This window comes from Ylistrum balloti, unplaced genomic scaffold (assembly GCF_031769215.1).
Source record: "Ylistrum balloti isolate Yb309-2 unplaced genomic scaffold, AGI_CSIRO_Ybal_v1 Utg369630, whole genome shotgun sequence".
Taxonomy (NCBI): Eukaryota; Metazoa; Mollusca; class Bivalvia; order Pectinida; family Pectinidae; genus Ylistrum; species Ylistrum balloti.
Window position 1 is genome coordinate 941,563 of NW_026781896.1, and position 13,961 is coordinate 955,523.

The 13,961-nt window shown below is 35.3% G+C and overlaps 2 protein-coding genes across 2 annotated transcripts; both read right to left on the reverse strand.

Moving 5' to 3' along the window:
• Nucleotides 1-3,490: 3,490 nt before the first annotated feature.
• LOC132552398 (uncharacterized) lies at nucleotides 3,491-5,979 on the reverse strand. The gene is made up of 4 exons (XM_060216570.1): nucleotides 5,938-5,979; nucleotides 4,776-4,907; nucleotides 4,302-4,403; nucleotides 3,491-3,619 (listed from the first exon to the last, which is right to left on the reverse strand). The coding sequence occupies exons 1-4, from the start codon at nucleotides 5,977-5,979 to the stop codon at nucleotides 3,491-3,493; spliced, it is 405 nt and encodes a 134-aa protein (XP_060072553.1).
• A 4,949-nt stretch (nucleotides 5,980-10,928) lies between these two features.
• Nucleotides 10,929-13,418, reverse strand: LOC132552388 (uncharacterized). Its single transcript, XM_060216559.1, has 4 exons — nucleotides 13,377-13,418; nucleotides 12,214-12,345; nucleotides 11,740-11,841; nucleotides 10,929-11,057 (listed from the first exon to the last, which is right to left on the reverse strand). The coding sequence occupies exons 1-4, from the start codon at nucleotides 13,416-13,418 to the stop codon at nucleotides 10,929-10,931; spliced, it is 405 nt and encodes a 134-aa protein (XP_060072542.1).
• Nucleotides 13,419-13,961: the final 543 nt, after the last annotated feature.

Below are 13,961 nucleotides of genomic sequence, written 5' to 3' on the forward strand. Positions count from 1 at the left end.
AGTGACTTGTATGACAGCATTGTCCCGTCACAGCGTTAACACAACGTAAAAGAGAACCACCATATTAATCGAATTGATAAAAAAACAAGAACACAGGACACATTTTACTTCGAAATCATTAAACCACTACAAAAGTGATTCCTTTCTGACATCGGAAATTTCCCCGTCGTCTGTATCTGTAAAAATATATAACTCTTGAGCTGAAGAGATTGTCAAAATTGAAACAATAATGTTATTTTGACGTCATGATTATTGAAAAGAAAATATTTCTCAAAATGAAAACTAGCCAGCTAGTCAGTCCTAGAACAAACCAAATATGAAGTGATATTGCTCTGTCTTGGTTAAAAGCGATAAAAGGAAAAATTGTACAGTGTCATGAATTGAATATACCTTGTTCCTTGATAAATAAAGTTTAGATGTTTTCCAGTTTGGAGGAAACTGATATTTTATCTTATGAGAACAAAAGATTTCTGTTCGGATTAAGAATATATACTAAACAAAAAAAAATGAAAGGTAACACTACTTTATTCTGTGATTATTTAATTAACCCCTTCATAAACGCTTACCAATCATGTACGAATAAAGTAATTGATCACTTCTGATAAAACTGCAGTCATGGTTCATTATAAAACTTTGCGTTCAGTTGATTTTATTCGACTGTAATGGACGTTGGGGTCAATTTCAAAGGCAACACCATTAGTAACAGGTATGGCCACCGTTTGCGAAGTAAACAGCATTGCAGCGTCGTCGCATAGAAATCGTAAATCGGCGGATAATTCGAGGAGAGATGTTGTTCGATTCAAAAATCAAGGCTTGGGCCAGCTCCTGCAAGTTTGACGACTGATTTTGACGTTCTCTCACGCGTCGCCCAAGAACGTCACAGACATGCTTAATCGGTGACAAATCAGGTGATTTAGACGGCCAATCTAACATCTGTACGTTATTGTGCCACAAGAAAGTTCTGCTGACGCGACTGGTGTGCGCTGGTGCGTTATCCTGTTGAAAAATGTGGCCAAAGCCATGGCGTCTTAAGAATGGCAGAACCACTGGTCTTAAAATTTCGTCGCGATATCGAATGGCGGTTAAACTGTCATTTAACACAACAAGCCTGGTACAAGTCCCCCCACAAATACCACCCCAAACCATTACACTTCCGCCGCCAAAGCGGTCTCGTTCTGCGACGCAGCAGTTCGCAAAACGCTCCCTTCGTCGTCTCCACACGCTGCGCATTTCGTCACCGTGTTGCAGACAAAACCTGGACTCATCTGAAAACAGAACATTGTTCCATTATCGTAAGGCCCAACGACGGTGAACACGGGTCCAGTTACGCCGATTATTACGGTGACGTCGCAACAAATTGGGTCCAGTGTAAGGACGCCGCGTTTTCAATTGGTAGGCCCTCAACCTATTGCGGACTGTTTGGGAGACACACGACGCCCAAACAATGTCTTTGTAGTCTCTACTGCGGTTACGAATCGATTGCGCAAGTGTATCAATCGTATACCACGGTCATCCCAGGCGGTCTTCTTACGGGATCGGCCGCTTCGAGGACGATCGGATGTTGACCAGTTTGGTTTAAACGACTTACCAACTAGCAAATTGTCTTAACACTGCAACCAAAATGCCGTACAAGTCGACGGCGAGACTTCCCAGCCTGTATCATGCCTACAGCCCTTTCTCTCTCTACTTGTGACAGCCGGGGCATAATGATAAAGTTGATAGATAGCAAGATTCGGTGATTTCTAAGTCCTAAGGAACAGTTGTCAGTTTGAATGTTTATGAAATTCAAGCGAAGGTACAAGTCAGTGACAGAAAACCTCGTGCAGCTCTTTCGATAATACAGACTTTCACGCTTGAATGATTTTGGTAACCTCCTTCAATTTTGTAATATTGCACAAGCGTCATTTTGTTTTCACTCATTTACAGGTATTCGCCAAGGAAACATGTTAACCTTTCTTTTTTTGTTGAGTATATACACACACATATAAGCTTGTTGAAATGCATTTTTGCAAATCTTGACAGTGTTGGATTGTTGTGTTATCAAGTGAAGTATTCGTACTGATTTTAGAAGGATTATATCACTTTCCCACTTTCCTTTGCTTGTTATTTCATGAATTGTGAAAATGACAAAGAGGTTGTTACTCATGAATTGTGAAATTATCTAGTGATCATATATTATTCTTCAAATTTATTTATTTTTACCCACAAAAACGACTTCAGACATCAACTTAATATTAATATTCATCTTCAATAGCTTTCGAATGGACAATACCAATATCATATTTTCATCACAAGTTCATATTACAAATAATTTGTAAATGACAAAACCATTAACACATGAGCTGTTATCATAAGGAAATGGTCGAACACTTCTGATCTATTCTATGCAGAATATTTCTTTTGATTTGTCACTAATGTTACAGAAAAGGCCATCTTTTCTTTCCGGAACACAGGGCTTTGTTTCGTTTGTTGATGTGTCTATCATTAGGTCTCTTATATCTTATGATTAAGTTTGTCAATTTGGAGAATTTCAGCTTGTTTAAATGACACAATGCAATACGTTTGTGTATGTGTATACATCACCAAAATACATTTAAATCGTATAATCTAGTACGTATTTATCAAAAAGGCATGGAGACCCTAATGAGCATAACATCTCAGTTTACTCGATACTCTAAACATACTCATTAAGACGCAATAGACGCTATATTAACGTCACAAAAACTGCATTCAGCGCAATATGTTTTCATTGAAAACCCCTGAAATAACATCATCGCTAAAATTTATATATAAATTAAAAACATGAATGTGTATTAGTCATAAGAAAGGTGATATATTTAAACTCGATGAGCAACGAAAACTAAATTGATTTAAAGCACATTATCTTGGTATGGTATTCTTTCCAAGAATGGTTAAAGACGATATAGATATATGATTGTGAGTAATACTGAAGAGTGTTTGGTGGGAAAATTAGCCCAAATCAAAGAAGAAACATACCAAAACATGAAAATGATCGAGTTTCGTGTTGGCAACATCTTCGTCGAGATTGGTGGCAAGATTTTCCAACACCCTATTGGCATACCAATAGGAATTAACTGTGGTCCTTTGTTGGCCGAGTTGTTTTGTTTTCATACGAGGCGGAATTTATCAAAATTGAAAAAGAAGTGGTCAAAACAGGTTTTTGTTTCTTCGGCAAAATCAGCTTTACTTATTAATTTTATCTTAAACAAGGCATACAAATTCATGCTTGATCATGAGAACGGTTTCTTGAATACGGGTCAAGTTCTTGTTATCTTTGTATTATTTCAAGAGTTTCCTTATCATCTGTTTTGTGTTCATACGCTGCCTTCATTAATCGATTGTGTATTTACATTATGATATTAAAACAATATACAGAAATTTTCTTATTATTATTAAAAATAAGAACAAAAGAAATTCAGTCATCTTTCAGGAAAATGCATAATTTTAATTGGTCTACATTCTTAAGCATTTAATTAAGAACATAAATTGGCCACCCAGGATGGCATGTATGTGCGAGAGAAGAACTCATCAGTGCCAGGTCGTCATGTGTCATGGGTGTGCTACTGGGATTGCTGTCTATCAACTGGATGAGTTTTACCTAGAAATATAAAACAAAAAGTGTCTTCTTGATCTGTTAAACAAGTGTAAAAATCGTTCATGATCGCAAGGTTGCCAGTTCGCATCGTAGCCAGTGCCGTTAATTGACCAAGGGAGTTGAAATATCTGACAAAGCCAAATAGCTGATAGGCACATCGTGTGAGATATCTAAATCAGCATTTAACTTACTATAAGTATTCCGAAGGCGTCATAACATTTAACTGCAATATTTGCAAGAGTTTTTGGGGGTTTTAACGAAGTATGCGACCATATATTGTCATATCCTAATCAAAATTATTATTATAATCCACCAAATAGGTATTTTGGCTAGCATGCATTACGATCAATTTGAATGACAAATTTGTATTCAAAAGATATTTTCGCAAAATGAAAAAAAAATCACTAAAAAGAACAAAGACTGAAAGAATCGTTAACTTCCTGAAACAGGAACTGAGACAATTAACGAACATAAACATATGAAATCGTCTGAATTATTCACTGACTTGAAAAAGCCATTTATTATTTTTAAAGATGAAAAATATATATATATAATTTTGCAAAAAAGAAAGAATCCCTCCCTTCACTTGATCAAAATGATCTATGAAAAACTCCAAACAAAAGATTGAAGTTAAGCCTATGACGATCGTTTTCATTCCGTGTAGATAACCTGTTCATCTACTAACCTCGAGATTCCTGAGAACATGAATATCTTGGATGTGACTCTTCTCATCATCACTTGGGTTATATATCCAACACTGATGGTTACTGACTATCGCCATACGTTGCTGCAAAACGCCATAAACATTGCTAAATGATCTTTCAGCTTATTATATTTTCTTAATGTTGAACACATATTTTATTTTAGATTTTAATACAGATGAGAGGTCACATACAAATAGAAATTCAAAAGCAGGATTGTATTAATGTTTTTAAACATCAATGTTAGTTTGGGCATTTTGATGGTATTAGTCACTGAAATACAAACTGACAATAAGGTCGAAATTTTCGCGAATCAACTTTATGTACTGGGATGAAGTGTACTACCGGAACATATTTTATCATAGGGTTTGTATAGAACATAGTTTGTTGAATATTTTGGAACAATGTGCCAAATTTGCTGAAATAAGATGTCATATTCAACACCTTCGTGACATTACCGAATTAATGTCATACTTGAAGGCAAATCCTTCTCCAATATGTGGTGCGTGGGTTCCATGATGTCCATGTTGGTGTGTTGTATTATGGTTGTTATGGTTATGTGGTGCCTTAGTTGTTGTCATAGCACATGTCTGAAAAAAATGGAGTTGAAATACTTTTGTCGGTATTAATGCCAACAACTTTGAGATTTTCGAGTACACGATATGAATTTAGCAACTATTTACTGAAAAATAAATAAAGAAGACGCTTTTGTACACTGGATTAAATAAATACAATTTAATATGTCTCATGAATATGAAAACAAGAGACCCATGTGCGTTCACGGTCATCTTACTCTAAAAACATATACATGAAAGGTCCAAAATAGGCCTTAAATAATTTTTTCAACTACTCTACAGCTTAAACAGAAGACATTGTTGGTTAATCATGACATTTTTTGCAAACTTAATACCATATTCTTTATACATACAATACATTATTATCATTACTCATGATGCTTAACCATTTCAACACATTTAATAACTGTGACTTTGAAAATGGGTCAATGTCATTCATATCAACAAAGTTGGTAGGCCTTCATCCTAACATGCTTTAGGCCTAATATCCTAATCCTTGACTATTATGTTATTTTGAAGAAGTTATTCTAAGATTTAAACATATTTGATCCCTGTGACCTTTCAGGCGATAAAAGTAATCCTATTAACTAGAGCTTGAATCAACTTTCTGAATTTAAGAAATAATTCCCATCCTATATGATGTTTCAGACTTTTGGTTGAAATCCAGCATTAAACATTTTGAGGTTTAATATTGACTAGCTATCCCATTTGGAGCCCCGTCCACCTCTAGGTTCCTAGGAGTCAAATCAAGTTTCTGAATTTAAGAAATTATTCTCCACTCTGAATAATGTTTCACACCAAAGTTCGTTGAAAATCATTCAAACATTAAGTGTTTACGAAGCAGTCCTAGCCACCGAGAAAGTGACGCCAGTCTCACTTTTGCGACTCTTCGTCGTATACGAGACAACATTACAAGATATTGATATCAATGGAGTGCAAAGAACTTAAAAAAACTAAGTTTCCTTGTATTATATTATTTAGAAAAACGGAATTTAAAGAATAATTCTTGTAAATAACTGCAAATAGTAAAGTTTTAAATACTCACTAAGGCGACCATACAGGCCAGAAGACCAAGTATTCCGTTCATCGTTAGAATGTGATGTTGGACCCAAGCAAGGAAACAAGTGAATCAAAGAATTGAACTGACCGATGTATTTGTATCTAATGTGTGGGAATGACCTGGATTTTCATTCTTATCTGTAGTGTTGTGATGTCTGTGATCATACCATATGGTCAGCATCATGCTAACCCATTTCATTATTTTGTTTCACAATTTCTATGTTTGTTTGATTAATGTAGAAACATGTAGATAGCATCCCTTTCTTTATTATCTACTTATACTACACGTATCCTATGTAGGTAGAATATTATATATCCTGTCTAAACTCGTTTTTGTAAAGAATTAAAAACAAAGAAAATACTGACAATTTAACAGATTATTTATACAGTGTCGTTTTTACCTGTTTTGAATAAATATAGTGCCTGTTAGATATAAAGTAGCACCGCATCTTCGTCGATGCATATAATTATGTTTGTTTCATTTATCATCTCCTCGTCAACATCTTTTTGAAACGGCTAGTTGTTATCTTATTGAACAACATACGGGAGGCTCGTTACTTGCCATTCAGTGCAACTTCGTAAAGGTGGCTTACCAGCGTACACAACCTTGACTGCACAAACCGACTAGTTTCCCATCCTCCTGAGAAAAAACCAACGCCCAATGATGTATATTCATCATATCTAACAGGGGAACAATTTTTACATAAGTTCACGTATTCCGTTTTTATTTCCAATTATTTGAACAGAAAATACAATCTTGTCCAAAATGTGTTCCAATAAGCATGAGTACATATACAAATGTGATTAGAGAGCAGACATGTTACCCAACAGTGTGTGACCTTTTGTTAGCTAAGTCTGAAATCGTGCCCGTTGAACCTTCTAATTTATCACATTTGCACTCAAATGACCAGGTAAGTTTTCGGTCATTTTGAGATGAAACAGTCTCCAGTGTTTCCAATTTCCCATTGTGAAAGTTATTGCCGGCTCTTTTTCCGCATAGGAAGAGAGAAAAATCTCATTTTTCTCTTGCCGCTTGTTGTTTTATGCGATTGGAGTTTTATTTCAGCTTACAGAGTAAGATACTAATGCTTCACGCTCTTCTATATCTAAAGCACTCCAATACCTCAAGCATTCCACTTTATCTCATAAGGTCAAATGGTTCATATTGTAATGATTGTAGTTTCACATATTCGACACTAGGATATGAAGCAATTAGCGGACGGCATTATAGTGTAATCGCTTAGAAATGTCAAAACCTTGACACATATGCATGACCCAATTTGTCTCATTGATATTCAAATAAGGAATGTTTAAAACACTGATCAACACATTTTTCATTTGTATAACAGTCTTGTCCAGTCACAGCGTTATTAATACATTAAAGCACACAGCTACTTATTGATGAAACGTATAAAGACAGCAATGAACTTTCACAGCGTCACTAAAACCAAAATAAATTATCAACAATTAATCAAATTGAGGAAAACAGTGACTTGTATGACAGCATTGTCCCGTCACAGCGTTAACACAACGTAAAAGAGAACCACCATATTAATCGAATTGATAAAAAAACAAGAACACAGGACACATTTTACTTCGAAATCATTAAACCACTACAAAAGTGATTCCTTTCTGACATCGGAAATTTCCCCGTCGTCTGTATCTGTAAAAATATATAACTCTTGAGCTGAAGAGATTGTCAAAATTGAAACAATAATGTTATTTTGACGTCATGATTATTGAAAAGAAAATATTTCTCAAAATGAAAACTAGCCAGCTAGTCAGTCCTAGAACAAACCAAATATGAAGTGATATTGCTCTGTCTTGGTTAAAAGCGATAAAAGGAAAAATTGTACAGTGTCATGAATTGAATATACCTTGTTCCTTGATAAATAAAGTTTAGATGTTTTCCAGTTTGGAGGAAACTGATATTTTATCTTATGAGAACAAAAGATTTCTGTTCGGATTAAGAATATATACTAAACAAAAAAAAATGAAAGGTAACACTACTTTATTCTGTGATTATTTAATTAACCCCTTCATAAACGCTTACCAATCATGTACGAATAAAGTAATTGATCACTTCTGATAAAACTGCAGTCATGGTTCATTATAAAACTTTGCGTTCAGTTGATTTTATTCGACTGTAATGGACGTTGGGGTCAATTTCAAAGGCAACACCATTAGTAACAGGTATGGCCACTGTTTGCGAAGTAAACAGCATTGCAGCGTCGTCGCATAGAAATCGTAAATCGGCGGATAATTCGAGGAGAGATGTTGTTCGATTAAAAGATCAAGGCTTGGGCCAGCTCCTACAAGTTTGACGGCTGATTTTGACGTTCTCTCACGCGTCGCCCAAGAACGTCACAGACATGCTTAATCGGTGACAAATCAGGTGATTTAGACGGCCAATCTAACATCTGTACGTTATTGTGCCACAAGAAAGTTCTGCTGACGCGACTGGTGTGCGCTGGTGCGTTATCCTGTTGAAAAATGTGGCCAAAGCCATGGCGTCTTAAGAATGGCAGAACCACTGGTCTTAAAATTTCGTCGCGATATCGAATGGCGGTTAAACTGTCATTTAACACAACAAGCCTGGTACAAGTCCCCCCACAAATACCACCCCAAACCATTACACTTCCGCCGCCAAAGCGGTCTCGTTCTGCGACGCAGCAGTTCGCAAAACGCTCCCTTCGTCGTCTCCACACGCTGCGCATTTCGTCACCGTGTTGCAGACAAAACCTGGACTCATCTGAAAACAGAACATTGTTCCATTATCGTAAGGCCCAACGACGGTGAACACGGGTCCAGTTACGCCGATTATTACGGTGACGTCGCAACAAATTGGGTCCAGTGTAAGGACGCCGCGTTTTCAATTGGTAGGCCCTCAACCTATTGCGGACTGTTTGGGAGACACACGACGCCCAAACAATGTCTTTGTAGTCTCTACTGCGGTTACGAATCGATTGCGCAAGTGTATCAATCGTATACCACGGTCATCCCAGGCGGTCTTCTTACGGGATCGGCCGCTTCGGGGACGATCGGATGTTGACCAGTTTGGTTTAAACGACTTACCAACTAGCAAATTGTCTTAACACTGCAACCAAAATGCCGTACAAGTCGACGGCGAGACTTCCCAGCCTGTATCATGCCTACAGCCCTTTCTCTCTCTACTTGTGACAGCCGGGGCATAATGATAAAGTTGATAGATAGCAAGATTCGGTGATTTCTAAGTCCTAAGGAACAGTTGTCAGTTTGAATGTTTATGAAATTCAAGCAAAGGTACAAGTCAGTGACAGAAAACCTCGTGCAGCTCTTTCGATAATACAGACTTTCACGCTTGAATGATTTTGGTAACCTCCTTGAATTTTGTAATATTGCACAAGCGTCATTTTGTTTTCACTCATTTACAGGTATTCGCCAAGGAAACATGTTAACCTTTCTTTTTTTGTTGAGTATATACACACACATATAAGCTTGTTGAAATGCATTTTTGCAAATCTTGACAGTGTTGGATTGTTGTGTTATCAAGTGAAGTATTCGTACTGATTTTAGAAGGATTATATCACTTTCCCACTTTCCTTTGCTTGTTATTTCATGAATTGTGAAAATGACAAAGAGGTTGTTACTCATGAATTGTGAAATTATCTAGTGATCATATATTATTCTTCAAATTTATTTATTTTTACCCACAAAAACGACTTCAGACATCAACTTAATATTAATATTCATCTTCAATAGCTTTCGAATGGACAATACCAATATCATATTTTCATCACAAGTTCATATTACAAATAATTTGTAAATGACAAAACCATTAACACATGAGCTGTTATCATAAGGAAATGGTCGAACACTTCTGATCTATTCTATGCAGAATATTTCTTTTGATTTGTCACTAATGTTACAGAAAAGGCCATCTTTTCTTTCCGGAACACAGGGCTTTGTTTCGTTTGTTGATGTGTCTATCATTAGGTCTCTTATATCTTATGATTAAGTTTGTCAATTTGGAGAATTTCAGCTTGTTTAAATGACACAATGCAATACGTTTGTGTATGTGTATACATCACCAAAATACATTTAAATCGTATAATCTAGTACGTATTTATCAAAAAGGCATGGAGACCCTAATGAGCATAACATCTCAGTTTACTCGATACTCTAAACATACTCATTAAGACGCAATAGACGCTATATTAACGTCACAAAAACTACATTCAGCGCAATATGTTTTCATTGAAAACCCCTGAAATAACATCATCGCTAAAATTTATATATAAATTAAAAACATGAATGTGTATTAGTCATAAGAAAGGTGATATATTTAAACTCAATGAGCAAAGAAAACTAAATTGATTTAAAGCACATTATCTTGGTATGGTATTCTTTCCAAGAATGGTGAAAGACGATATAGATATATGATTGTGAATAATACTGAAGAGTGTTTGGTGGGAAAATTAGCCCAAATCAAAGAAGAAACATACCAAAACATGAAAATGATCGAGTTTCGTGTTGGCAACATCTTCGTCGAGATTGGTGGCAAGATTTTCCAACACCCTATTGGCATACCAATAGGAATTAACTGTGGTCCTTTGTTGGCCGAGTTGTTTTGTTTTCATACGAGGCGGAATTTATCAAAATTGAAAAAGAAGTGGTCAAAACAGGTTTTTGTTTCTTGGGCAAAATCAGCTTTACTTATTAATTTTATCTTAAACAAGGCATACAAATTCATGCTTGATCATGAGAACGGTTTCTTGAATACGGGTCCAGGTCTTGTTATCTTTGTATTATTTCAAGAGTTTCCTTATCATCTGTTTTGTGTTCATACGCTGCCTTCATTAATCGATTGTGTATTTACATTATGATATTAAAACAATATACAGAAATTTTCTTATTATTATTGAAAATAAGAACAAAAGAAATTCAGTCATCTTTCAGGAAAATGCATAATTTTAATTGGTCTTCATTCTTAAGCATTTAATTAAGAACATAAATTGGCCACCCAGGATGGCATGTATGTGCGAGAGAAGAACTCATCAGTGCCAGGTCGTCATGTGTCATGGGTGTGCTACTGGGATTGCTGTCTATCAACTGGATGAGTTTTACCTAGAAATATAAAACAAAAAGTGTCTTCTTGATCTGTTAAACAAGTGTAAAAATCGTTCATGATCGCAAGGTTGCCAGTTCGCATCGTAGCCAGTGCCGTTAATTGACCAAGGGAGTTGAAATATCTGACAAAGCCAAATAGCTGATAGGCACATCGTGTGAGATATCTAAATCAGCATTTAACTTACTATAAGTATTCCGAAGGCGTCATAACATTTAACTGCAATATTTGCAAGAGTTTTTGGGGGTTTTAACGAAGTATGCGACCATATATTGTCATATCCTAATCAAAATTATTATTATAATCCACCAAATAGGTATTTTGGCTAGCATGCATTACGATCAATTTGAATGACAAATTTGTATTCAAAAGATATTTTCGCAAAATGAAAAAAAAATCACTAAAAAGAACAAAGACTGAAAGAATCGTTAACTTCCTGAAACAGGAACTGAGACAATTAACGAACATAAACATATGAAATCGTCTGAATTATTCACTGACTTGAAAAAGCCATTTATTATTTTTAAAGATGAAAAATATATATATATAATTTTGCAAAAAAGAAAGAATCCCTCCCTTCACTTGATCAAAATGATCTATGAAAAACTCCAAACAAAAGATTGAAGTTAAGCCTATGACGATCGTTTTCATTCCGTGTAGATAACCTGTTCATCTACTAACCTCGAGATTCCTGAGAACATGAATATCTTGGATGTGACTCTTCTCATCATCACTTGGGTTATATATCCAACACTGATGGTTACTGACTATCGCCATACGTTGCTGCAAAACGCCATAAACATTGCTAAATGATCTTTCAGCTTATTATATTTTCTTAATGTTGAACACATATTTTATTTTAGATTTTAATACAGATGAGAGGTCACATACAAATAGAAATTCAAAAGCAGGATTGTATTAATGTTTTTAAACATCAATGTTAGTTTGGGCATTTTGATGGTATTAGTCACTGAAATACAAACTGACAATAAGGTCGAAATTTTCGCGAATCAACTTTATGTACTGGGATGAAGTGTACTACCGGAACATATTTTATCATAGGGTTTGTATAGAACATAGTTTGTTGAATATTTTGGAACAATGTGCCAAATTTGCTGAAATAAGATGTCATATTCAACACCTTCGTGACATTACCGAATTAATGTCATACTTGAAGGCAAATCCTTCTCCAATATGTGGTGCGTGGGTTCCATGATGTCCATGTTGGTGTGTTGTATTATGGTTGTTATGGTTATGTGGTGCCTTAGTTGTTGTCATAGCACATGTCTGAAAAAAATGGAGTTGAAATACTTTTGTCGGTATTAATGCCAACAACTTTGAGATTTTCGAGTACACGATATGAATTTAGCAACTATTTACTGAAAAATAAATAAAGAAGACGCTTTTGTACACTGGATTAAATAAATACAATTTAATATGTCTCATGAATATGAAAACAAGAGACCCATGTGCGTTCACGGTCATCTTACTCTAAAAACATATACATGAAAGAGCCAAAATAGGCCTTAAATAATTTTTTCAACTACTCTACAGCTTAAACAGAAGACATTGTTGGTTAATCATGACATTTTTTGCAAACTTAATACCATATTCTTTATACATACAATACATAATTATCATTACTCATGATGCTTAACCATTTCAACACATTTAATAACTGTGACTTTGAAAATGGGTCAATGTCATTCATATCAACAAAGTTGGTAGGCCTTCATCCTAACATGCTATAGGCCTAATATCCTAATCCTTGACTATTATGTTATTTTGAAGAAGTTATTCTAAGATTTAAACATATTTGATCCCTGTGACCTTTCAGGCGATAAAAGTAATCCTATTAACTAGAGCTTGAATCAACTTTCTGAATTTAAGAAATTATTCCGCATCCTATATGATGTTTCAGACCTTTGGTTGCAATCCAGCATTAAACATTTTGAGGTTTAATATTGACTAGCTATCCCATTTGGAGCCCCGTCCACCTCTAGGTTCCTAGGAGTCAAATCAAGTTTCTGAATTTAAGAAATTATTCTCCACTCTGAATAATGTTTCACACCAAAGTTCGTTGAAAATCATTCAAACATTAAGTGTTTACGACGCAGTCCTAGCCACCGAGAAAGTGACGCCAGTCTCACTTTTGCGACTCTTCGTCGTATACGAGACAACATTACAAGATATTGATATCAATGGAGTGCAAAGAACTACAAAAAACTACGTTTCCTTGTATTATATTATTTAGAAAAACGGAATTTAAAGAATAATTCTTGTAAATAACTGCAAATAGTAAAGTTTTAAATACTCACTAAGGCGACCATACAGGCCAGAAGACCAAGTATTCCGTTCATCGTTAGAATGTGATGTTGGACCCAAGCAAGGAAACAAGTGAATCAAAGAATTGAACTGACCGATGTATTTGTATCTAATGTGTGGGAATGACCTGGATTTTCATTCTTATCTGTAGTGTTGTGATGTCTGTGATCATACCATATGGTCAGCATCATGCTAACCCATTTCATTATTTTGTTTCACAATTTCTATGTTTGTTTGATTAATGTAGAAACATGTAGATAGCATCCCTTTCTTTATTATCTACTTATACTACACGTATCCTATGTAGGTAGAATATTATATATCCTGTCTAAACTCGTTTTTGTAAAGAATTAAAAACAAAGAAAATACTGACAATTTAACAGATTATTTATACAGTGTCGTTTTTACCTGTTTTGAATAAATATAGTGCCTGTTAGATATAAAGTAGCACCGCATCTTCGTCGATGCATATAATTATGTTTGTTTCATTTATCATCTCCTCGTCAACATCTTTTTGAAACGGCTAGTTGTTATCTTATTGAACAACATACGGGAGGCTCGTTACTTGCCATTCAGTG

Bases quoted from the DNA above. Each gene is read 5' to 3' on its own strand.
- LOC132552388 (XM_060216559.1), bottom strand. From the start codon at position 13,418: ATGAACGGAATACTTGGTCTTCTGGCCTGTATGGTCGCCTTA. The intron at 11,842-12,213 runs GTAATGTCACGA...GGCGTTTTGCAG, and splicing joins TCAAGTATGACATTAATTCG to CAACGTATGGCGATAGTCAG. The intron at 11,058-11,739 runs GTTAGTAGATGA...TTATATTTCTAG, and splicing joins ATGTTCTCAGGAATCTCGAG to GTAAAACTCATCCAGTTGAT.
- LOC132552398 (XM_060216570.1), bottom strand. From the start codon at position 5,979: ATGAACGGAATACTTGGTCTTCTGGCCTGTATGGTCGCCTTA. The intron at 4,908-5,937 runs GTGAGTATTTAA...CATTTTTTTCAG, and splicing joins TGGCCTGTATGGTCGCCTTA to ACATGTGCTATGACAACAAC. The intron at 4,404-4,775 runs GTAATGTCACGA...GGCGTTTTGCAG, and splicing joins TCAAGTATGACATTAATTCG to CAACGTATGGCGATAGTCAG.